Source organism: Schistocerca gregaria, chromosome 3 (assembly GCF_023897955.1).
Source record: "Schistocerca gregaria isolate iqSchGreg1 chromosome 3, iqSchGreg1.2, whole genome shotgun sequence".
Classification (NCBI taxonomy): domain Eukaryota; kingdom Metazoa; phylum Arthropoda; class Insecta; order Orthoptera; family Acrididae; genus Schistocerca; species Schistocerca gregaria.
Window position 1 is genome coordinate 558,906,061 of NC_064922.1, and position 27,534 is coordinate 558,933,594.

The 27,534-nt window shown below is 40.2% G+C and overlaps 1 protein-coding gene across 1 annotated transcript in view; it reads left to right on the forward strand.

The window, feature by feature from the left end:
* The window catches only part of LOC126353909 (BAI1-associated protein 3), a 1,859,046-nt gene that overhangs the window by 1,811,838 nt on the left and 19,674 nt on the right, over positions 1-27,534 (forward strand). Inside the window, exons 29-30 of the mRNA XM_050003139.1 lie at positions 13,827-13,950; positions 16,267-16,475. Of these exons, the coding sequence (XP_049859096.1) occupies positions 13,827-13,950; positions 16,267-16,475 (333 nt within the window). The remainder of the gene's footprint in view (positions 1-13,826; positions 13,951-16,266; positions 16,476-27,534) is intronic.

The following is a 27,534-nucleotide window of genomic DNA, read 5'->3' on the forward strand; positions in this document are numbered from 1 at the left end:
CAAACATACTGAATAATAACTATATCAGTGTGGCAGAAAACTTAAAATTGGAAAGAAATAGTCAAAAACAGAAGAGCATTAAGGTGCCAAAAATATAATGCAATACTATGTTCTTAAGACGTTCTTAAGACCAGTCATGGAAGATGAACTACAGAAAACTATACAGAAACTGAAGTCCAAGAAATCAGCTGGTGATGATGAAATATCATATCATGTAATAAAGCTGGTAAGTGAGCAGATAATAACATCACTGCTGAACATAGCAAACTGTTCTTTCAGAGATGGAATATTTTCAGAAAAACTGAAGATAAGGAAGATGGTGCCAGTGTAAAAGAAAGGGGAAAGGATAACCCAAACAACTACAGACCAGTTTCACTTATATCAGGTTTCTTGAAAACCCTACAGATGCTTATGTATACTAGTCTAGTAAATTATTTCGACAAACATAACATTCTCATACCTCAAAACATGGTTTCAGAAAGGGTAAATCTGCAGAATCAGCAATTACCACTCAAACAGAATACATTTTACAGTCCTTAGATGAAAAAAAAAGGTTGTCTCTGCAATGTTTCTGGATCTTTCTAAAGCATTTGACACCATTGACCATGAAATGGTGATACAAAAATTTGGTGACTATGGCATTCGATGGTAACCAGGTGAATGGATAAAATCATACTTGTGGAACCGCAAGCAGTATGTAACATTAGGAAAATCATAACAATCAAAAACCAAACCCATCAAATATGGAGTGCCTCAGGCTTCGGTAATGGAGCCATTGTTATTTAATGTGTTTGTTAATGATATAGGTGCTGAGGAGGAAGAAAAGAAAATATTGTATGCTGATGACATGACAATACTATATAGTGATCAAAATATGGAACAGCTTGAGAGTAGAGCAGACATATCTGCAAATGTCACAGCTGTTGGAAAATGAACTGGTTATAAATCTAAAAAAGACTATGTATGCAGTGTTTATAAACAAGGAGAAGGCTGTAAACATGGATTTAGAGGTTGGTGGAACAAGGCTGGAAGAAACAGAATCTGCTAGATTCTTAGGTATTCTTGTAGGTAATGAACTGAAATGGAAAAAACATATTAATAATGTCTGTAAGAAACTGAGCTCTGACATATTCTTAATGATGCAGCTATCACAGTATTCAAACAAGAACCTTCTGAGTACAGTGAATCATGGACTTTTCAAACCATACTTACAGTATGAAGTGACTGTGGGGGTAAACTCAAACAAACAAGAGACAAAATGAGTGTTCACAGTACCAAGAAAAAAGCAATTAGGACCATTTTAAGAAGAAAGACCTCTGAAACGCGCAGAAACTGTTTCAAGATGTTAGATATCTTAACTTTTTCATCATTGTATATATATAAAACAATAATGTATCTAAAAACAAAGATGATGTGACTTACCAAATGAAAGTGCTGGCAGGTTGATACACACACAAACAAATGCAAACATACACACAAAATTCAAGCTTTCACAACCAGTGGTTTCTTCATCAGGAAAGGGGGAAGAAGAGGGAAAGACGAAAGGATGTGGGTTTTAAGGGAGAGGGTAACGAGTCATTCCAATCCCGAGAGTGGAAAGACTTACCTTAAGGGGAAAAAAGTACGGGTATACACTCACACACACACACACACACACACACACACACACACACACACACACACATATCCATCCGCACATACACAGACATTTGTAAACGCAAAGAGTTTGGGGAGAGATGTCAGTCGATGTGGAAGTACAGAATAAAATATGTTGAAAGACAGGTGAGGTATAAGTGGCGGCAACTTGAAATTAGCGGAGGTTGAGGCCTGATGGATAACAAGAAAAGAGGATATACTGAAGGGCAAGTTCCCATTTCTGGAGTTGTGACCAGTTGGTGTTAGTGGGAAGTATCCAGATAACCTTGGTGGTGTAACACTGTGCCAAGATGTGCTGGCCGTGCACCAAGGCATGTTTAGCCACAGGGTGATCCTCATTACAAACAAACACTGACTGCCTGTGTCCATTCATGTGAATGGACAGTTTGTTGCTGGTCATCCCCACATAGAAAGCTTCACAGTGTAGGCAGGTCAGTTGGTAAATAACGTGGGTGCTTTCACAAGTGGCTCTGCCGATAATCGTGTACACCTTCAGGGTTACAGGATTGGAGTAGGTGGTGGTGGGAGGGTGCATGGGACAGGTTTTACACTGGGGGTGGTTACAAGGGTAGGAGCCAGAGGGTAGGGGAGGTGGTTTAGGGATTTCATAGGGATGAACTAAGAGGTTACGAAGGTTAGGTGGACAGCAGAAAGACACTCTTGGTAGAGTGGGGAGGATTTCATGAAGGATGGATCTCATTTCAGGGCAGGATTTAAGGAAGTCGTATCCCTGCTGGAGAGCCACATTCAGAGTCTGATCCAGTCCCAGAAAGTATCCTGTCACAAGTGGGGCACTTTTGGGGTTCTTGTGTGGGAGGTTCTGGGTTTGAGGGGATGAGGAAGTGGCTCTGGTTATTTGCCTCTGTACCAGGTTGGGAGGCTAGTTGCGGGATGCAAAAGCTGTTCTCAGGTTCTTGGTGTAAAGGTTCAGGGATTCCGGACTGGAGCAGATTCGTTTGCCACAAAGACCTAGGCTGTAGGGAAGGGACCGTTTGATGTGGAATGGGTGGTGGCTGTCACAATGGAGGTACTGTTGCTTGTTGGTAGGTTTGATGTGGACGGACATGTAAAGCTGGCCATTGGACAGATGGAGGTCAACGTCAAGGAAAGTGGCATGGGATTTGGAGTAGGACCAGGTAAATCTGATGGAACCAAAGGAGTTGAGGTTGGAGAGGAAATTCTGGAGTTCTTCTTTACTGTGAGTCCAGATCATGAAGATGTCATCAATAAATCTGTACCAAACTTTGGGTTGACAGGCCTGGGTAACCAAGAAGGCTTCCTCTAAGCGACCCATGAATAGGTTGGCATCCTTGTACCCATGGCTGTTCCCTTTAATTGTAGTTATGTCTGGCCTTCGAAAGTGAAGAAGTTGTGGGTCAGGATGAAGCTGGCTAAGGTAATGAGGAAAGACGTTTTAGGTAGGGTGGTAGGTGATCGGCATGTAAGGAAGTGCTCCATCGTAGTGAGGCCCTGGACGTGCAGAATATTTGTGTTTAAGGAAGTGGCATCAATGGTTACAAGGATGGTTTCTGGGGGTAACAGATTGGGTAAGGATTTCAGGCATTCTAGAAAGTGGTTGGTGTCTTTGATGAACCAACACTCTTTTCTTTTTTCACACCAGATCTCCAGTTGCTTTCTAGTTCACCTTTATCTCTCCCCATTTTTATTTTCATTTTCATTTCAGCCTCAAGTTACACTTTCCACCTTCTACTACCATGTTACCCTCACAACACCCCCACGACCCCATTAAGTTTTATTTACATTTCATCCGCAAACAAGCCGTCGCCCTAGCCAGATTATGCTCCCATATTTTATTTTCTCAGGCTTGTCTGACATTTGGCATTACCCCCAAAGGCCTCACACTTAAAGTTCCCATCTCTGGCTGTAACCCTTCTTTCCATCAGTCCCTATACCAGTTCCAAACTGAATGATCTATTGCCCTCACCCACCTAATCCTTCACCTACACATAAACTCAGCCAATGAACACACCTGTCAACTCCTATCCTTAATAAAAGTCCTCAATCTTTCCTCTCCCACATCCACACCGGCTGTTCAGAGCATCCTCCTACAGGCCAACCGCAAATTAGAACAGCATGCCACCCTCCACCTCAAAAAGCTATCCAATCTCGTGGTTTCCCACCTTTGGAAAGGCAACTCACTCACCCTTCACAACCTTTCCAGCAAACCTCAACCTCCTCTCATTGTACACAGACCCAGTCTCTCCCATCTACTCAATCTCCCACTTCCAGCTCCACTCCCCCCAAAAGCTCAAAATGCCAATCAACACAATCTGGAACCACAACACCCTAATTCAGTAGTTAACCTATCCTCCAAACATCTCCCCCAATCTGAAACCTCTGTCCTATCCAAAGGCCTCACCTTCAGCCCCACTCCCAGATTCAACCAAACAGCCCTCGTCAAAGATTTATTGTCCTACACTCATACACTCTGCTGGAAATATCACTTTGCCACGAAGAAGAATGATCCATCCTACTCCTAATGATCCAACTCCCCAAGACACTATCCAAATTGAACCCTGCCTGGAACAGTTCCGTCCTCTGTCACAGTGGGACCCACCTTCTCTTCCTCAAAATCACCCTATCAAAACCTTCCAGGAATTTCTGACTTGCAACCTTGCCTCTCAATCCTTCTTAAAAAACCTTAATCCTACTCCCAACATCACCACTGCTGAAGCCCAGGCTATCCGTGATCTGAAGGCTGACCGATCCATCGTCATTATTCCGGCGGACAAGGGTTCCACGAACGTGGTACTTGATCATCGAGAGTATGTGGCTGAGGGACTGCGTCAGCTTTCAGACAACACTACATACAAAGTTTGCCAAGGTAATCCCATTCCTGATGTCCAGGTGGAGCTTCAAGGAATCCTCAGAACCTTAGGCCCCCTACAAAACCTTTCACCTGACTCCATCAACCTCCTGACCCCACCGACACCCGGCACCCCTAACTTCTACCTTCTTCCTAAAATTCACAAACCCAATCATCCCAGCCGCCCCATTTTAGCTGGGTACCAAGCCCCCACAGAACGTATCTCTGCCTACATAGATCAACACCTTCGAGCCATTACATACAGTCTCCCATCCTTCATCAAAGACACCAACCACTTTCACGAACGCCTGGAATCCTTACCCAATCTGTACCCCCAGAAACCATCCTTGTAACCATTGATGACACTTCCTTAAACACAAATATTCCACGCGTCCAGGACCTCACTGCAATGGAGCACTTCCTTTCACGCCGATCACCTGCCACCCTACCTAAAACCTGTTTCATCATTACCTTAGCCAGCTTCGTCCTGACCCACAACTTCTTCACTTTCGAAGGCCAGACATAACAACAATTAAAAGGAACAGCCATGGGTACAAGGATGCCAACCTATTCATGGGTCGCTTAGAGGAAGCCTTCTTGGTTACCCAGGCCTGCCAACCCAAAGTTTGGTACAGATTTATTGATGACATCTTCATGATCTGGACTCACAGTGAAGAAGAACTCCAGAATTTCCTCTCCAACCTTTACTCCTTTGGTTCCATCAGATTTACCTGGTCCTACTCCAAATCCCATGCCACTTTCCTTGACGTTGACCTCCATCTGTCCAATGGCCAGCTTTACATGTCCGTCCACATCAAACCTACCAACAAGCAACAGTACCTCCATTGTGACAGCCACCACCCATTCCACATCAAACGGTCCCTTCCCTACAGCCTAGGTCTTTGTGGCAAACGAATCTGCTCCAGTCCGGAATCCCTGAACCTTTACACCAAGAACCTGAGAACAGCTTTTGCATCCCGCAACTAGCCTCCCAACCTGGTACAGAGGCAAATAACCAGAGCCACTTCCTCATCCCCTCAAACCCAGAACCTCCCACACAAGAACCCCAAAAGTGCCCCACTTGTGACAGGATACTTTCTGGGACTGGATCAGACTCTGAATGTGGCTCTCCAACAGGGATATGACTTCCTTAAATCCTGCCCTGAAATGAGATCCATCCTTCATGAAATCCTCCCCACTCCACCAAGAGTGTCTTTCCGCTGTCCACTTAACCTTTGTAACCTCTTAGTTCATCCCTATGAAATCCCCAAACCACCTTCCCTACCCTCTGGCTCCTACCCTTGTAACCACCCCCAGTGTAAAACCTGTCCCATGCACCCTCCCACCACCACCTACTCCAATCCTGTAACCCGGAAGGTGTACACGATCAAAGGCAGAGCAACGTGTGAAAGCACCCACGTGATTTACCACCTGACCTGCCTACACTGTGAAGCTTTCTATGTGGGAATGACCAACAACAAACTGTCCATTCACATGAATGGACACAGGCAGTCAGTGTTTGTTTGTAATGAGGATCACCCTGTGGCTAAACATGCCTTGGTGCATGGCCAGCACATTTTGGCACAGTGGTACACCCACATCCTTTCGTCTTTCCCTCTCCTTCCCTCTTTCCTGATGAAGCAACCATTGGTTGCGAAAGCTTGAATTTTGTCTGTATGTCTATCAACCTGCCAGCACTTTCGTTTGGTAAATCACATCATCTTTGTTTTTAGATATATTTTTCCCACATGGAATGTTTCCCTCTGTTATCCTAAAACAATAATGTACATCACAAAAGGTAGTGAGGACTGGATTACAAATGCTAGTGTGCATACCCACAATACAAGAAGGAAGAATGAAGTTCACAGCATACCCCACCGATTGGCAATGCTAGAAAAAGTACCCCAGTACTCTGGTATCAGACTACAAAGAATTCTGCCTAAAAACTTGCAAGATAGTGTACTTGACAATGACCTTCCAAAGAAACTTAAAGACTATCTCATTGATAAAGAGTTTTACTGTGCTGCAGAATACTTATGCCACTAAATTTGTGTATATAGTTATTCATTACCAAGGATGTAAAAATGTAAGCTAAAGGGGTAGAAAAATAAGTGATAATGAATGTTACTACTCTGACGTGTCCTATATTATATGTAAATTTACTTTACACAATGTAATCTTACAGGATCAAATAAAATTCAATTCAATTCAATTCAATGACTGGTATAATGTTCTCAAAAATGGTCAAACATTGACTGATGCTAATAATTATGTAGGAAGGAAATCAACTGACATAACACAAGAAAGTCCGCAGCTCGTGGTCTCGCGGTAGCGTTCTCGCTTCCCGAGCACGGGGTCCCGGGTTCGATTCCCGGCGGGGTCAGGGATTTTTCACCTGCCTCGTGATGACTGGGTGTTTGTGTCGTCTTCATCATCATCATCAATCATCCCCATTACGGTCGGAGGAAGGCAATGGCAAACCACCTCCACTAGGACCTTGCCTAGTATGGCGGCGCGGGTCTCCCGCGTCGCTCCCCTACGCTCGGTAAACGGAGTATGGGACTCATCATCATCATCATCAACACAAGAAAATGCAATGAAAATTAGGTATGTGATTCACATTTAGCTTTTAGTGACTTTTTTACCTTCACCTGATGAAAATTAAATAAAAGGGATGATGTTTTCGAACAGTTCAGGAAATTCAGGTGGTGTTAAACACTGTAACATAGGAAAACTTCTAGGATCGGGAGTTTCTTACTGAACATTACTGTCAGTCTGCTTTACAGTGAAATTAATATGAACTTCCTTCTCTACTTAACTTGAAATATGTGATTTTCTTTATTTACCATAATCCTGCATAGTTTTGATTTCCTGTTTTTCGTTTGAGGAGAAGTCTGTCATTTCTTATTCTTGTTATTCTCTCATTCCATTTTGTTGTGTTAACTGAAACTATCTCAGCCTTGCCCCAACCAGTCAGACAACATGCTGATGCAAATGGAGACAGTTGTTTCGGAGACTTATCAAAGGGGACTATGGTGACAGCATATTGTTGTTGTTACTGCTGTTGCGGTCTTCAGTCCAGAGACCGGTTTGATACAGCTCTCCATGCTACTGTATCCTGTGCCAGCTTCTTCATCTCTGAATAACTACTGGAACTAACATCCTTCTGAATCTGCTTAGCACATTTATTTCTTGGTCTCCTGCTAAGACTGTCCCCTTCACGCTCTCCTTCAATACTAAATTGGCGATCCCTTGATGCCTTAGAACATGTACTACCAACCAATCGCTTCTTATAGTCAAGTTCACAAATTGCTCTTGTCCCCAATTCTATTCAGTACCTCCTCATTAGTTACATGATCTAGCCATCTAATCTTCAACGTTCTTCTGTAGCACCACATTTCAAAAGGTTCTATTCTCTTCTTGTCTAAACTATCCATCGTCCATGTTTCACTTCCATAAATGGCTACAATCCATACAAATACTTTCATAAAAGACTTCCTGACATTTGAATCTGTACTCGATGTTAACAAACTTCTCTTCTTCAGAAACGCATTCCTTGCCATTGACAGTCTACATTTTATATCTTCTCTACTTCAACCATCATGAGTTATTTTGCTCCCCAAATAGCAAAACTCCTTTACTACTTTATGTGCCCCATTTCCTAACTGAATTCCCTCAGCATCATCTGATTTAATTTGACTACATTCCATTATAATCGTTTTGCTTTTACTGATGGTCATCTTATATCCTCCTTTCAAGACACTGTTCCTCCTGCTCAACTGCTCTTCCAGGTCCTTTGCTGTCTCTGACAGAATTGCAGTGTCATTGGCAAACCTCAAAGTTTTCATTTCTTCTCCATGGATTTTAATTGCTACTGAAGATTTTTCTTTTGTTTACTTTACTGCTTGCTCAGTATATAGATTGAATAACATCGGGGACAGACTACAATCCTGTTCCACTCCCTTCCCAACCACCGCTTCCCTTTCATGCCCCTTAACTCTTATGACCACCACCTGGTTTCTGTACAAATTGTAAATAGCCTTTCGCTCCCTGTATTTGACTCCTACCAACTTCAACATTTGAAAGAGAGTATTCCAGTCAACATTGTCAAAAGCTTTCTCTAAATCTACAAATGCCAGAAACGTAGGTTTGCCTTTCCTTAACCTATCTTCTAAGATAAGTTGTAGGGTCAGTATTGCCTCACATCTTCCAACATTTCTATGGAATCCAAACTGATCTCCCAAAGGTTGGCTTCTACCAGTCTTTCCATTTGTCTGTAAAGAGTTTGCTTTAGTATTTTGCAGCCATGACTTATTAACTGATAGTTCAGTAATTTTCACACCTGTCAACACTTGCTTTCTTTGGGATTGGATTTAGTATATTTTTCTTGAACTCTGAGGGTATTTTGCCTGTCTCATACATCTTGCTTACCAGATGGTAGAGTTTTGTCATGGTTGGCTCTCCCAAGGCTATCAGTATTTCTAGTGGAATATTGTCTACTCCTGGGGCCTCATCTTTTTACCTACTTGACCCTTTTTACCTACTTTCATCTCTCAAAGCTACCCATTCTTCTCCTACTGTATTTCTTTTGACTGTTCTTGTCAATCATTCCCTAATGCTCTCTCTGAAACACTCTACAACCTCTGGTTCTTTCATTTTTCCAGGTCACATTTTCTTAAATTCCTGCTGTTTTGCAGTTTCTTCAATTTTAATCTACAGTTCATAACCAACAGATTGTGGTCAGAGTCCACATTTCCCCTGTAATTGTCTTACAATTTAAATCCTGGTTCCTAAATCTCTGCCTTACCATTATATAATCTATCTGAAACTTTCCAGTGTCTCCTGGCCTCTTACATGTATAAAACCTTCTTTCATGATTCTCAAACCATGTGTTGGCTATGACTAATTTATGCTCTGTGCAAAATTCTACCAGGTGGCTTCCTCTTTCATTCTTTACCCCCATTCTGTATTCACCTACTACTTTTTCTTCTCTTTCATTTTCCTACTATCAAATTACAATCCCCCATGACTATTAAATTTTCATCTCCCTTTACTATCCTAATAATTTCTTTTATCTCATCATACATTTCTTCAATCTCTTCATCATCTGCAGAGATAGTTGGCATATATACTTGTACTACTGTGTAGGGGTAAGCTTCATGTCTATCTTGGCTACAATGATGCATTCACTATGCTGTTCATAGTAGCTTACCCGCACTCCTATTTTTTTATCCACTATTAAACCTACTCCTGCATTATCCCTATTTGATTTTGTATTTATAACCCTGTATTCACCTGACCATAAGTCTTGTACCTCCTGCCACCGAACTTCACTAATTCCCACTAAACATAACTTTAATCTACCCATTTTCCTTTTTAAATTTTCTAACCTACGTGTCCCATTAAGTGATCTGACTTTCACATTCAGATCCGCAGAATGCCAGTTCACTTTCTCTTGATAACAATGTTCTGCTGAGTAGTCCCTACCCAGAGATCTGAATGGCGGCTATTTTACTTCTGGGATATTTTACCCAAGTGGGCGCTATCACCATTTAATCATACACTAAAGCTGCAAGCCCTTGGAAAAAATTACGGTTGTAGTTTCCCCTTGCTTTCAGCTGTTTGCTGTACGAGCACAGCAAGGCTGTTTTGGTTAATGTTACAAGGCCAGACCAGTCAATCATCCAGACTGTTGCCCTGCAACTACTGAAAAGGCTGCTGCCCCTCTTCAGGAAACACATGTCTGTCTGGCCTCTCAACAGATACCCCTCCATTGTGGTTGCACCTACAGTACAGCTGTCTGTATTGCTGAGGTGCACAGGCCTCCCCACCAACGGCAAGCTCCATGGTTCATGGGAGGGGGGACAACATATTAACTGAATGCAATGCAGAAATTTCTTCATGAAAACAATGTTGAAGAGATTTCTTGCACTCCTACCCACCTGACCTGGGTCCAAGTGATTTTTGACTGTTTCCAATGCTGAAAGACATACCCCATGGTGACACAGTCTCCAGTCATGATACTATTGCTTCAGAAATTTCCAGTGGTCAAAACAGTCATCTAAAGAAGCTGTAAGGATACTTAACAATAATGGAAATTACTGGGTGGGAAGATACATAAAACCACTTTTCTATACATAACTGGTGTGTGGTGCATAGGAACCTATAATAGAAAACAGTTAACATTAGCTTTCAAGCTCTTGCTCTTTTTATAGTAAGAGTACACACATTCACATAGGCATAATCACACAAACACCCAAATGTGTTCACTCACGGTAGCAATTACTGGATGGGAAGATACATAAAACCACTTTTCTATAGATAACTGGTGTGTGGTGCATAGGAACCTATAATAGAAAACAGTTAACATTAGCTTTCAAGCTCTTGCTCTTTTTATAGTAAGAGTACACACATTCACATAGGCATAATCACACAAACACCCAAATGTGTTCACTCACGGTAGCAATGTAGTCCTGCCTCCACTGGACACACAGCTCACAGTGTTTGTGTGTGGTTAGAAGAGTACCAGGATAAGTTTACCATACTCCCATGACCATCAGACACACCAGATTTAAACCCAATCAAGATTCTGTGGTACCATTTCGATCAGGCTGTTCATGCCATTGATCCTCAACTGAGAAATCTAGTGCAGCTGGCCACATCACCAGAGTCACCATGCCTCCACATTCCTGTCAGTGCCTTCCAGAACCAAACTGATTCTCTTCCTGCACAGTGGTCCAAACTACAAAAGGTGTTTACTCAGGCTTCCAACAGGTGGTCATATTAATGTGACTGGACAGTGTATGTATTTTACAATAACTTTTCGTGATGAATATAAGCATTGGTATAAGTGTGTGTGTTTTACACAACATGGCAATGTAGATTATGTTGAAATGTTAAAGATGGATAATAAATAAATGAAATTGATAAAAGTATATATATTATTTTCTCTGATTGTATTCATTCATCATGTTCCATTGATCCCATTATGAAGATAATCTTCAGAGGCCATATTAAATGGGATAAGGGTGAACTTTACAAGAGGAACAGCTCTTAATCATTATATCTGTACATAGTGTTTATAATTAAATGTAATTAAATTGCTATTTTATGTTTTTGCTTACATAGATTGAATTTAATATAGTCAGATTACCAGAAACACTATTACTTACATTAAAAAAGAAAAAACTCTTACTTTCTCAGTTATATCAAATAGCTGATGATTGACTAGTGCTGTAAACTTAATATTTATATCACCATCTCAATATTTATCAAAGCTTAACAGGAATCTACATTCTTAAGAATATTTGCCTTTCTATAGTAACCACTGCTACATGTCATGTAACTAACATGAATCTTCAATTTTTAAATCTAAATTATGAGATAATTTGTAGGAGTAGCTTATAATGTGTGTTTTGACCTCTTAACAAATTACAACCTAAATAGAAAATTCTTTTATTTTGTAGTTCACAATCACAGATGATAAACAAAACATAAATCATTTAAAAAACACTACACTCCCAATATTATGAGATTACATTGATTTTAACAGTTTTTGTGATCTGTTAACATTGACTGTAAAAAATGGTAAGGGACAAGTTGGTTGTTTGAAAATACTGCAAGTACAGTTTCAATAAAATTTCATAACTAAGATATTTCAGGTACATGCAGTATGATTCTTTTTAATCAGATAATCCTTGTTTTACAATATGTCTACAGTAATAAGATATTTGTAAAATGGTAAATTCTTCCCAAAATTATATTCTTAAAAGTTCGTCAGTGAGTGCTTAATCTTGCTTATTTGTGAAATAAATACACTTCACATGGGTTAGCATTGGCTTACCACTGTTTACTTGCAGGGTGAATTAATGAAACATTACTGCAAAATCTCTCAAAAATACAAATTTAAAAGTCCAGATTGTTTCACTTTTTGATATTAAGATTTGCGTTAACAATTTCTGCAGTAGTGGCCTTTAACACACCCTGTCATGTAAATTCACACAAACTATGGCAAGGGATACAACTTAACATTGTCCACTTGCTTAAATAAGTATTCGCATTTACCTGATTAGCAACATATTCTGAGGTGCATTTCCATTCAGGAACATTTTCAGAATCCTTGTCTGAGTCGTAGTTATCCACATCATCCTAGATTCATACAAATAATCCATGAAAAGCACTTTCCTGTCATGAATACTCACTTGTTACTACTATTGGCAGCTTTAGCAATAATTACAATTGGAGATTGAGCTGCCATTTATCAGTTTATCTTGGAACTATCAACCAGCACGAATAAAGACAAATAAAGCACATCACTTACAATTCCTTACATGCAATAACTCTTATTTCTCATCAGTGGTCCCTGAGATTTACAGCCATATGTATAGAAGTGAAAAACAATATGCTGATTGATATTTTATTTTAGTATGTAAGCTTATTTTGGCTTTATTGCCTTTATCAGTACATTTCCTGATGTTATAGATGAACGTATGTCAACTTTGAGTAAACTGTTATTGCTGTCTATATTTGTTGGTTGTAATATTATTTTCAGCAATGTTTTAAAGTTGTTCAATAATTTGCTGTTAGATGCATATTATAAGATACAAATAATATGCATATAATATAATAACTGTCAACTTTGAGTAAACAGCTAGGTGTCAAAGCTGAATTTCTACAAGTGCCAGATAGTAAAAACCATGTTATAATATACGTGTAACACCACAGTATCGAATAACTTTAAAACATTGCTTAAAATAATATTATAATCAACAACTATAGACAACTATAATGGTTTACTCAAAGTTGACATACGTCCACCTGCAACATCAGGACATGTGTTTATGAAGTTAATAAACCTGAAGAAAGCTTATATACTAAAATAAAATATCAAACAGCTTACTGTCTACCAGTTCTTTGTATAATTTCCTACTGTGACGTAATATATGCTGCAGGCCCCACAAAAAAACTTCGGTCTTCATGTGTGTCCTATAAAGAGTCTTTTTCTTTCCCAAATTGAGAGAGAAAAAAGCAACTCTGTAAGTCTGTGTAATTTGTAATAATTTATCATTTGGGAGTGATAGGGTCCAAACCCCTATGCTGTTTTCCTATCACATAAGGTATTTGTGTGGTTTCTTTGAAAGGTATTTGGCTAATTCCCCGTCCCGTTCTTTACCAGACTGAATTTGTGATTAACTATCTCATTATCAGACCTCGTAATTCATTTCTAGTTATGTCATTGTAAGATCAACTTTAAACCTGAGCCTTTGTTTCTTCCTTCTTTTCTAAGTAAAACATAGTGTTTTACTGACATGTTAATAAGTACCAATGCTTGCTTTCTTCACAGGTTTCAGTGATCCATTTGTGATAATTGAACTTCTTCCTCGGAAAGTTTTTGCTCATTGCACTGAACAGCAAACTAATGTGCAGAAGAAAACATTAAATCCACTCTTTGATGAATGTTTTGAATTGTGAGTTTTACATCTTTTATATGCATGGATTTATTTTTCAGAAAATAGAAAGTAAATGTACAAATAATGGAATTAAATCAGACTATCACACAAACTTTTCAGTTTTCAAGCAGTGGGAAGTCCTGGGTGGAATAACAACAATATGGAAAAGTTAAATTGGTTCTCTCCATGTGGAGGAGGCATTGAGACACAGACAGGCACAGTGAAAACAGACTTCTAAAATATTATGCTTTCAGACAAAAGAGTTATATACCAAAAGAGTTATATACCAAAATTGAAAACCTGTAGCAGACATGCTGAGTCACAGATAGGGCAACAAAAAGACAGGGAGCTCTTTCTGCAATATATTCTTCATTCCGGTAACCCTCGTGGCCTCAACCTTCGTTGGTCTTTGTTCTTATCCTCTAGCCCATTTCCTTTTCCCATTCCAGTACTACACAGTCCTCTGTTCCTTCAGCATATGCACAATCTTGTTATCTCTCTCCTTTTCTAGTAACCCTCTCCTGCCTTCTGCCTAACCTCCCTACTGCACCTAGCTGTCCTACCCCCTCTCCACCTCATCCCTGTATGATCCCGCAAGCAGCACTTTACTGTCCCCCACCCCTACCCTGCTATCCCTCCCCATCCCCACCCCAACCTTCTCCTTACCCCCACCACCTGGTTGCATCTCCAATCATGCACTGCTGCTCACATTGTGGCCTCAGCAGCTAGAGACTGTGGTCACATGTGTGTGAGTTGCATCTTTGTAAGTGTGTGTGTTCTATCTCTGATAAAGGCCTTGTTGGCCAAAATCTCATTTTCTGACAGTTCTTTTGTTGTGCCTATCTGTGTCTAAGCATCTCTGTTATATAGTGAGTAGCAGCTACCCTTTTCATAATACTGTTACATTCCATCCCGGATTTACATTGTTAATAGAAATTTGAAAATACACACACATTCACACAAGCACAACTCACACATATTGTCACTGTCACTGGGCCCTGATTGAGTGCCAGTGCCCAGAGACAGTGGCTATGCACATGTGAGTTGTGCCTGTAACTGTGTTTTTCCTATTTTGGAAGGACTTTGTCCAAAAGCTTAATAATTTAATGGTAATTTTCATTGTGCCTGTCTGCAATTTGTCTCATCTATGTGGTGAGTAGCAATCTCCTTTCCGTATTGTTATTATACTTTTCAGTTTTTCATCTTTCTACAGTTTCTTTTCCTTTATTGATCCTTGTGCTTGACTATTGTAAATGGGAACTTTATTTAGATTTGTGATGACGTTGCTCCAACCGGGCTCTCTAATGTTATTGAGCTTGGGCACTTTGTTCAACTGTACTGTTGCTGTTTTCTTTTAATCTGTTTATGTTTGAGGAAAAGAATATCAAAATGTAGAACTACTTCATCATCTTCTTGAACATTACATTTATTATTGTTTCTACAGAACTGTTCTTCCTATCATGTGTTTGTGAATAGTGTGAATGAGGCATTATACTTCCTGATGTAAAAGTCACATGTATTTCATGACATGACAGCCTCTAGATATTGGTTTCCAAATAATTTTGAAAGAATTGTTTAAAGTATGTTTTGGGGGACAAATTAAAAAAAACTGCTACCATTTACTGGTGTTAAGGCACCATTAAAATGCACTGAAATTACATAAATTGACCATTTTCCTATTTGTGTAGGAATATTTATTAGCTGTTCCTCAAGCTGTGTCAAACACAATATAGTACCCATAGTGACTGATCCTCCAATTGTTTGAGTAATGTAGCCCTGTGCAAGAGGATCACTCAGCATCTGGTACCAGAAATAAGAAACAATGAGGCTTAGTTTACATAGATCCCCCTTCCTCAAAGCCGTTCAGATATCATTGTAACAAACAGTATATGTGTTGGCACCAGAACAATGAAATTTGTATATTTCCATGGTTAACTATGACTTTTTACTGGGAGGGATGCAAAAATCCTATAATTTTGTAGATGAAAGGGGTATAAATATAGAACAAATATGAATGGTATGGTCATAGGACAAAATAAAGAGGTGGTTGACATTGGTGAAAAACAGAAATAAATCTTTCAGGCAGTCCCTTGGTTAGAAAATGGGAAGAACAAGAAAGGCAAATGTTCAGCAATTGGAACAGAAAAAAATGTTAGTCACTCAGAATTCAGTATGAAAAGAAACAATTCAGATATTGGGATTAGTTAACGTATGCTAGTTAATTGAAATTTGGTACTGGATGTGTGGAATTATTAATTTCTCACATATTGAACAAGCTTCAGATAATTTTTAATAACTTTTTACAAAATGCTTACAATATGCAATTTATTCTAGTTCAGTGACACTGGAGCAATGTCGACATGAAGGTGCCATGATACTCTTCACAGTGATGGATCACGATGTTCTCACATCAAATGACTTTGCTGGTGAAGCTTTTCTGGCACTGGGTAATATACCTGGTGTAGCAGATAACAACACAAGTATTGACAACTTCCATGGATTAAAACAGGTTGATCTGAATCTCATGCACCAAAAGAACAAAAGTAAGTTACTTGCTAGTATATAGAACAGCTGTATTTCCATATTTATTATGTGTTTATTGAATCTTGTGCAGTACAGCAGACTTTATGACACTATATATCTTATACATAAGTGCATTGATATACATAGGCACAAATGTTGTTTCATAGGTATAAAGAAATTCATTTATACAGTTATACAGCAAGCTACAGTTTTACATTTAAACATATACTAATATCACATATTATCATAATATTGTCTTACTGAATAGATGGAGTAGTAATGTATTTGTTTCTGAAACTTTTTATATTTCAGACAAATTTTATAGTATTAGATTGTTTGGTGTACAGTTTTATCCCCAGGTGATAGGTTTGTCAAAATTTGATATTCAATTACTGAAGCCACTTTAACAATTTATTACCTTAGATACACAGAGTGTAATCAGAGTATGCTTTACACTAGAGCATGATACATGAGAACAATAGTGTGACAGTACAACAAAGACAATAATTTCCCAAGAGGCACACTTGTTCATTGTGTTTATACTGGTGGCAGCTGTCAATATCAGCAGCCACTGCTGCCACAAGTTCCTTCTAGACACCTGTCAGTGTTTTTAAGTATAAAATGAAGATTGTCTTGCTGCCTTGTGCAGTTATTGTAAAAATCAGTTTTTTTCATATATTTTTTAAATTAATTTCATGTTTCTTGATGAAAAGTAATCTGGTAACTTTTTAAACAAATATCTTCATTAATCTCTAATGCTCTTCCTTATAATGATTCTATTAGAACTCTTTGGAATTATTAGTGTGCTCTGTGCTTCAGGAAAGTTATCCCAGAAAGGAATTTCATCTTTTAGATGTGAATAAAAACATGCATAATATGCACTAAGAATTGTCTGCTCATATATGGGGCTTTTCAAGATGCTTAAGAAATAATACCCTTTACTCAGGTTTGAAATAACATTGCTTTTTTATTTTATTTACATTTCCTTTTTGCATGTAGCTATTATTATTATTAAAAACAAAGATTCCAAGACTTACCAAGCGGGAAAGCGCCGGTAGATAGGCACAATGAATGAAACACACAAACACACACACAGAATTTCGAGCTTTCGCAACCGGCGGCTGCTTCATCAGGAAAGAGGGAAGGAAAAGGAAAGATGAAAGGATGTGGGTTTTAAGGGAGAGGGTAAGGAGTCATTCCAATCCCGGGACCGGAAAGACTTACCTTAGGGGGAAAAAAGGATAGCTATATACTCTCGAGCGCACGCGCGCCCACACACACACACACACACACACACACACACACACACACACACACACACACACGCACACACACACATACATACACAGACACAAGCAGACATATTTAAAGGCAAAGAGTAAGGGCAGAGATGTAAGTCAAGGCGGAAGTGTGGAGGCAAAGATGTTGTTGAAAGACAGGTGAGGTATGAGTGGCGGCAACTTGAAATTAGCGGAGATTGAGGCCTGGTGGATAATGAGAAGAGAGGATATATTGAAGGGCAAGTTCCCATCTCCGGAGTTCGGATAGGTTGGTGTTGGTAGGAAGTATCCAAATAACTCGGACGGTGTAACACTGTGCCAAGATGTGCTGGCTGTGCACCAAGGCATGTTTAGCCACAGGGTGATCCTGATTACCAACAAACACTGTCTGCCTGTGTCCATTCATGCGAATGGACAGTTTGTTGCTGGTCATTCCCACATAGAAAGCATCACAGTGTAGGCAGGTCAGTTGGTAAATCACGTGGGTGCTTTCACACGTTGCTCTGCCTTTGATCGTGTACACCTTCCGGGTTACAGGACTGGAGTAGGTGGTGGTGGGAGGGTGCATAGGACAGGTTTTACACCGGGGGCGAGTGCAAGGGAAGGAGCCAGAGGGTAGGGAAGGTGGTTTGGGGATTTCATAGGGATGAACCAAGAGGTTACGAAGGTTAGGTGGACGGTGGAAAGACACTCTTGGTGGAGTGGGGAGGATTTCATGAAGGATGGATCTCATTTCGGGGCAGGATTTTAGGAAGTCATATCCCTGCTGGAGAGCCACATTCAGAGTCTGATCCAGTCCCTGTGGCTAAACATGCCTTGGTGCATGGTCAGCACATCCTGGCACAGTGTTACACCGTCCGAGTTATCTGGATACTTCCTACCAACACCAACCTATCCGAACTCCGGAGGTGGGAACTTGCCCTTCAATATATCCTCTCTTCTCGTTATCCACCAGGCCTCAATCTCCGCTAATTTCAAGTTGCCGCCACTCATACCTCACCTGTCTTTCAACAACATCTTTGCCTCCACACTTCCGCCTTGACTTACATCTCTGCCCCTACTCTTTGCCTTTAAATATGTCTGTGTGTGTGTGTGTGTGTGTGTGTGTGTGTGTGTGTGGTGTGTGTGTGTGTGTGTGTGTGTGTGTGTGTGTGTGGTGTGTGTGTGTGTGTGTGTGTGTGCGCGCGCGCGAGTATATACCTATCCTTTTTTCCCCCTAAGCCCTAAGGTAAGTCTTTCCACTACCGGGATTGGAACCCTTACACTCTCCCTTAAAACCCACATCCTTTCATCTTTCCTTTTCCTTTTCCTTTCCTCTTTCCTGACGAAGCAGCCACCGGTTGCGAAAGCTCGAAATTCTGTGTGTGTGTTTGTACGTTTTATTCATTGTGCCTATCTACCGGCGCTTTCCCGCTTGGTAAGTCTTGGAATCTTTGTTTTTAATATATTTTTCCCATGTGGAAGTTTCTTTCTATTTTATTTACATTATTATTATTATTATTATTATTATTATTATTATTATTATTGTATGCATCAATTGCAGTAATACACATTTAGCAAGACAAAGAAATATATACAAAAATGAACATGTGAAATTATATACAGTACACCGAGTGCCTCATGGGATGCTTGATGGAGCTTCTCAATGCCACTAGGGAAGCATCTGATTGGACATTCATTCACAATGTGGCTCATTTTTTGGGTGTCACCACAGTCACACACACTGTCACTTGAAAAGCCCCACTTGTGCATGTTATATTTGCACCTACCCTCTTCAGTCCGGTATCTGTTTAACTGCACCCACACCTCCCTTGGTTGTTGGAAGCCTGGAACTGAAACTGTTGGATTGTCTACAAGTTCATGGTTTCGGGTTCTTGTAGCTTGCCACTCACGTTTCCACTCTGCATCCTGGTCGAATCCTGTGGATAGCATTTGGACTCCCATTTCATATGCTGTTCTTCTAGATTTGAGGCTTTTCCTGGGCAGTGATAGCAAATTGGCATGCAGAGGGATTGTGTTGTTTTCAGAAACTTGCTGACAGAAGTTGTAAAGAGCAGCCTTTCGACGGAGGTCTGGTGGACAGATGTTTGAAAGCACTGGTAGCCAGCAAATAGGTGTAGACCGGACTGTACCATTAATTACTCTCATAACTGAGTTCAGTTGGACATCTACTTTCGCTACATGGGTGCTTCAGAGCCAAACTGGTGCACAGTATTCTGCTGCAGTGCATACCAGTGCAAGGGATGCTCCTTGGAGGACTGATGTGGTTGCTCCTCATGTACTGCCTGCCAGCTTACTCACAAGGTTCACTCGTGTTTGTATCTTCTTGGCCAAGTTGGAAAGGTGTTTTTTGTATGTTAAAGTTCTGTCCAGAGTGACTCCCGTGTATTTTGGGCTTTCATTGTAACTGACTGTGCCAAGAGGGCTGAACTGTGGACTGATCTTTGTTGATGAAAGGTGATTTTTAAAAACATTGGTCTCAGTCGCCATGTCTTAAAATACTCATAAAGTTTAGTAAGGCTGTTCGCTAGGTGTTCTTCACATTCAGAAAGGTCTTCACTCTGATATGAAACTGCCAGGTCATCTACATATTGAAATTTTTGGTAGGTCATCTGTGTAGAGGTTGAATAACACTTGAGCAAGAACAATGCCCTGAGGTAATCCGTCATTGAGTACATGCCATCTGCTTTTCTCTTCTCCTTGATGTACTTTAAATTGCGTATTGCTTAACATGTTACTTAAGAGGTTGCCTAGAGTTTTGCAAGGTATTACCCCCAAAAATTTCAATAATAGGCCCTCGTGCCACACCATGTCATAAGGTGCTGACAGGTCAATGAACACTACTCCAGTTTTAAGTTTCTTTTGGTATCCAGATTCTATGTGAGTAGTCAACGAGAGCACTTGTTCGCAGCAGATTCTATAGGGTCTGAATCCAGCTTCTTCATAGCATTAATTTGATCTTGGATTCAGTTTAAAATCATTCTTTCCAATAGCTTGTAAGTACAGCAAAGTAGAGATATTGGGTGGAAGTGTTCTGCAGCTGTTCCCTCTGTCCCAGGCTTTTCGATAGCAATAATTTTTGCTCTTTTAAATTTTTTGGGTAATGTCACTGTACGAAGAATTTCATTAAACAGGCAAACTAGCCAATTTTGTGTTACCGGTCCGCTGTGCTCCAAAAATTCAGGGTAAAGCCCATCAGCACCTGCAGCTTTTCTACATTTCATATGCTTAAGGGCTGTCTCCAGCTCAGTGATTGTAAATGGAGAAGAGAATTCTGGATTATGTTACAGAGATTTCTTATGTTCTGTAAGCTCTCTCTTTACTTGCCGAAGATTTGCTTTGTCTGTTGGGGCCTTAGAAACTCTCACTAAGTGACTGGCGATTGAGTCGCATGAGACCGTTGAGTTTTCTTTGTTGTGGGAAGCATCTTTGTGAATCAGAATCCATGCTTTTCTACCGGAGAGGTGAAATTGAGGTTCCTTGTTTCTTTGTGCCATTTTTCTCTCCTTTGTTCATTCAAGGAATTCATAAGGTTTGTAGCTGTTTCTTGGTCTCCACTTTCATTGAATTGGTTAAACAGCTGGTTGACCTCTTGATTCCAGCCAGGAATGTATTCTTTCCAACATCCTCTGGGTATGCTCTTTCTGGCAGTAGATATTATGATCTTTAAAAACTTTGAGTATCATTTTGGAAGTGCTGGGACCTGTGTTATTGACTTGTCCAGCAATTTAGAAAATTTATCCCAATCTGCTTTTTGAAAGTTCCAGCGGGATACAGGAGCAGATCACACTGGGGGAATGCGTAGCCCATAGGAGATGAGAATGGGGTGAGGTTGGCTTTTGGGAAAGTCATGCAGGACTTTTCTGATGATAGTTCCGTTACTACTCTCCGAAGGATCAATAGTTGACAGGCAGAGGTCAGATGTGCTCTCTGTACCCCATCTTCCAGACCTGAATGTGCCTTTTTCCTTTGAATCATAATGGAGCTTAGTCTGCTTCCATCCATTCTGCCAGACTTCTGCCATTTTCATCCTCTTCAGCATAGCCCCACTCATAACTATGACTGTTAAAATCGCCTACATATATTGCAGGATGTTCTAGCACTGGCAGTTTGCACCAAGTGCTATTCGGTGGTTTGTAGATATTTGCTATTTTTATATTTCCAATCTGAATCACCACTACCATCAGATTTTCTTTGTCTGATTTCTCTTTGTGAATAACTGAGACATCCTTTAAGTTGTTGGGGACAAAGCTGGCAACTCCATATTGAGGGTGGTTAATTCGGGACACTAATTTATAGCCTGGGATGCGCCCTCGCTTCCACAGAGCATTGTCAGTTCAGTATGAGTCTCTTGCAGCGCTAAGATATCCGCCCTATTCTCTCTCAAAATTTTAGATAGTATTTTGCCCTTATTTCTGGACAGTCCCTCAACATTCAGTTGACATATTCTGAGAACGTTCCCATGTTGGCTCTGAACAGTGCCGTTTGTATAGAGTTTCATATTGTTGCTAATTTTGTAATCACTGTTGGAATTATCTTTAAATTGCCTTCTGCGAGATTGGATTAAAACTGTGTGCCAGGCCAAGACTCAAACTCAGGACCATTGCCTTTTGTGGGGAAGTGGTAACCAAATGAGCTACCCAAGCGCAACTTACAACCCATCCTCAGAGCTTCAACTATGCCAGTACCTTGTCGCATACCTTCCAAACTTCACAGAAGGTCTTCTGCAAACCTTGCAGAAGAGCTTCTGTGAAGTTTTGAAGGTATGAGATGAGGTACTGGCAACACTGAAGCTGTGAGGATGGGTAAGGCAGAAGCCCCAAGTTCGAGTCTCGGTCTGGCACACAGTTTTAATCTGCCAGTAAGTTTCATATCAGCACTCACTCCATTGCAGAGTGATAATCTCATTCTGGAAACATCCTCCAGGCTGTGGCTAAGCCATGTCTCTGCAATATCCTTTCTTCCAAGAGTGCTAGTTCTGCAAGGTCCACAGAAGAGGTTCTGTGAAGTTAGGAAGGTAAGAGATGAGGTACTGGCAGAGTTGAAGCTGTGAAGATGGGTCATGAGTCATGCTTGTGTGGCTCAGATGGTAGAGCAGTTGCCTGCAAAAGACAAAGCTCTCAAGTTCGAGTCTTGGTCCACCGCAGAGTGAAAATCTCACTATGGAAACATCTCCCAGGCTGTGGTTAAGGCATGTCTGTGAAGTTTGGAAGGTTGGAGACAAGGTACTGGCAGAATTGAAGCTGTGAGGATGGGTCATGAGTTGTGCTTGGGTAGCTCAGATGGTAGAGCACTTGCGCACGAAAGGCAAAGGTCCCAAGTTCGAGTCTCAGTCTGATGCACAGTTTTAATCTGTCAGGAAGTTCCCTTAATATTGAACATTCCTCCTGCGACACCCTGCAGAATTATATAGTGAGATATTTATTTTGGATAAGAGCATCACGAAAGGCCTCCCTTTACCCCAGATCGTATTTCATGCTAGTAGTTCTCTTTTGTAACACAAGCATTTTATTCAAGTACACATCTGCAGCCCACCCCATATAGTCCTATACAATAATGCATAAATGGGGAATCTTTTGCACAGTATACTATTTTTAGTGTTTTATTTTGCACAATTTTGGAATGTTGATTTAACAAATACTATGGACTGCTTATTTTCCTGCGCATGAAATTAACATGGCTTTCCCATTGAAGATTGCCATTCAAGTGCAGACCTAGAAATTTACAGATTTTATATATGAAATTTCACAAGTATTTCCTACACATTTGTGGGATGAGTTGCCTGCTTTGAACTCCAGTAACTCAGATTTTGTGATACTGACTTTCAGGCTCTGGTTGCTAAAATATTTAGTCACTTCTGATGTCATATGTGTTGAAAAATATGTTATATCTCCTCATCAGCATCATAAAACAGCAGAGATGTGTCACCAGCATAAGCAGTTATTTGGAAATTAGAAAGTTGTTCGATGTCACTTACATACACAAAAAACAGAAATGATCCCAGTATTGATCCAGCGGCATGCCATGTGTTATTGTTTCAGTCATAGACTGAATTTGGATTTTCGTCACTTCACTTTGGTAATTAATATTTGTGGATTGTTTACAGTTTTTAGGTACAGAGGCTGAAGTTCAAGAGAGTTGTTGCTTGACATTGCATGTCCTCTGCTTCTTCAAAAGTGGAGGACATGGCAAAAATGTGAATATTTGTACGTTGGGGTGTACTCTTCTTTTTCATCCCCATTCCCCCCCCCCCCCCCCCCCCCTCTCTCATTCTTCTCCCCCCCCCTCCTCATCCTTTGATAGGTAAGTGGTTCTTATCCCCACAGTGATTCTTTGCAGACATTAAGTGACAATATGTATACCAAGTTTGGTTTCCATCATTCCAGTAACTTTGTAAGAGATATGGAACATACATACATACTTCTTTATGCATGGATACCATATTTTTAATCTGATTTTGATGAAATAATCCCTAAAGCAATTCTCATGTTACTTATGAAAATCTGGTGAAAATTCATCTAATAGTTTTGGGAATTAGTGTACAGATCTTCTTCTTCTTCTTCTTATTATTATTATTCTTATTATTATTATTATTATTATTATTATTATTATTACACATGCTACAGGGCTTTATCAGACCAATGACTACTTGTTCTTCCTGTTCTTCCAGTACTCTTTCATTCGTTCGCTAAAGGCCCTTTTCCTTTCTTCAGTCCACTTTGGTCTCTGGGCTTTAGGTGCTGTCTTCTCTAACATTACTTCCCTCTTGTGTATTTTGTGTCTATAGACACTTTTGTCTGTCATGTCCACTGAATCTATCTGTGCTTTTTCCAGATAAATTTTGACTTGTGCCATCCAAGGTGTAGTGGTTTTAAGCCTCTGTATGTATCTGAGTATTCTGTTGCTGAGCCTGGTCTGTGAGAGTCTGCTGATGTGGCCATAGAATTTTAGTCCCCTTTTTCTTATGTCCACTGCAAGGTTGGACAACTTCTCTGTGGTGTTTTTGGAATGAAGCCTGTATCCTTCGCCTGTGAGTTTTATTCCAATAATTTTCCTCTGTGAGGATGTTCTCTAGGTAACATCAGTGTCTTTCAGGCATATAGCACCTCAGGTTTGATTACAGTATTGTAGTGAAAAATTTTGATGCAGGTGGAAAGACATTTTTTGTTGTAGATACCCTGTGTTTTGTATAAGGCTCCCTTTGTCTTCAGTAACCTGGTGTTCTGCATGATTTTCTCCTTTCCTGTCAGTTCAAGCACTTCCCCTAGGTATTTAAAATGTATGACTCTGTTGACCTTGCCATATTTTGTGTTTAAATTCAGTATGTTGAATTTTGTGCAGAAGAACTTTGTTTTTGGAAAGAGATCTGTAGCCCTGCTTTTCCTGTACACTCTTTGAATACTTCTATCTGCCTGATTGCTGTGGTTTTGTTGTCTGCAAGAAGTGCCAGGTCATCTGTGAAGGCTAAATAGCCAACTTCCAGCATCCTTGGGTTGTCCTAGTTGCACTGTCTTCTAGAATGCTTGTAATTTCAGCTCTTTCTCCCATCCCTTAATGACTTTGTCCAATACTAGGTTGAAGAGGAGTGGTGAGAGACCATCACCTTGATGCACACCTGACCCGATCTCAAAGGGTTCAGAGATTTCCCCCCTAAATTTCACTTTTGAAGCCGTGTTCGTCATTATCTGTTTGATCAGTCGCAGTGTCTTGTTGTCCAAACCTTGTTTGTATAGGATGTTCAACAATGACTGGCAGTCAACGGAGTCCTAATCTTTCATAAAATCAGTGCAAGTGCATATGGCTGGCGTATTTCTGAGGGCTTTGATTTTCAGCCTAGTTTTCAAATTGAAGATTTGTTCTGTACGGGAGCGACCAGGTCAGAAGCCCGCCTGGTCCTCACCGATCTTGTGTTCCAGCAAGTCCTGTGTCATTTTGAGTAGGCATGCTGAAACTATCTTGTTTATGATTTGTAGTAAGGAAATGCTCCCATAATTGTTTACATCTGTGTTGTCACCTTTTCTATGTAATGCATGAATCAGGGCACACTTCCAGTCATCTGGCAGCTTTTCTGATATCCAGATGTTTGTGTGAATTCTCTAAGTGAGTTAGGTCTGAGGTTTTTCAGTAGATCAGCCACTATACTGTCTTCACCAGATGTTCTGTTGTTTCTGAGTTTGAGGTTGTGTCTGTGGACCTCCTCTTGTGTTGGGGCTAGTGAGTCCATGTGCTTCTCTGTCAGTTCTTCCTCTATGAATCTCTCTGTGGGTTCTCGGCAATTCAGAACCTTGCAGTTATACTTATTTGTCAGTGCCAATTTTCCATCACTTTTTCTGAAGCAGAGGTTCTGTGGTGTGTATCCTCGAATTTGTCCTGCAAATGTCCTGTAGAAATGTCTTGTGTTGTAGTTAAGGAAGTTGTCCTCAATGGAGTCCAAATGTTCTTTCATGAATTTTCTCTTGGCTTGTCTGATATTATTTGTGAGTCTTTTTCATGTTTTGTTGGAAGTATGTAAATTTCTGGAGAGTTTTTTGCTATCGTATTTCTGGTATGTAACTTTCCTAGTGAAGAGTGCATTCTCACAGTTGGTGTGCCACCAAGGGTGTTTGGTGTTCTTCTTCAGACGGATGAGGGCTTGTGCTTTGGGACCAATGGCCTTTGTAGTTTGGTCCCTTCAACCTCCACAAACCAAGCAACCAAGCAGCTTGTGCTTTTTCTGTGAGTTTTTGGTGGAAATTTTGCCAGTCATTTACATTTTTCTTTTTTCCAGGCGTCTTTCACTCCAAATTCTGCGACCTTCTTTGTGTCAAATTTTGGTAAGGGGGCTTTCTTACTGAAAGTTCTCTTTGGGGCGAATTTGTTTATTATCAGAATAGGTGATCATTTGTATTTGTGTGATTTAGCATGAAACCAAAATTAAGCAGATACCTTTTTGTACTTAAGTGGATGATATCACACTTTTCATTACTTAAGAGTCATCTGCCAGTTTTCACACCATACAGATATCTTTTCTAAATAATTTTGCCATTGATTTTAATTATATGATGACATTAAAAATGGTAAATAGAGAATCATCTGCAAACATTCTAAGAGGGCTGCTCAGACTGCCTCCTTAAGTTATTCATATAGATCCAGAACAGCAGAGAGCCTATAAAACTCTCTTGGGGAATGTCAGACATTATTTCTATTTTACTCAATGACTTTCCATTAATTATTATGGACTGTGACCTTCTTGACAGGAAATCATGAATCCAGTCACACAATGGAGATGATACTCCATAGACGTGCAATTTGATTGGAAGTCCCTTGTGAGGAATGGTATCAAAAGCCTTCTGGAAGTCTAAAAATGTTGTTGTTGTTGTTGTTGTGGTCTTAAGTCCTGCGACTGGTTTGATGCAGCTCTCCATGCTACTCTATCCTGTGCAAGATTCTTCATCTCCCTGCACGTTCTGCAGCCTACATCCTTCTGAATCTGCTTAGTGTATTCATCTCTTGGTCTCTCTTTACAATTTTTACCCTCCATGCTGCCCTCCAATACTAAATTGGTATTCCCTCGATGCCTCACAACATGTTCTACCAACTGATCCTTCTTCTAATCAAGTTGTGGCATAAATTTATCTTCTTCCCAATCCTATCCAGTACCTCCTCATTAGTTATGTGATCTCATCTAATCTTCAGCATTCTTCTGTAGCACCACATTTCGAAAGCTTCTATTCTCTTCTTGTCTAAACTTTTTCTCATCTACATTTCACTTCCATACATCGCCACACTCCATACAAATACTTTCAGAAACAACTTCCTG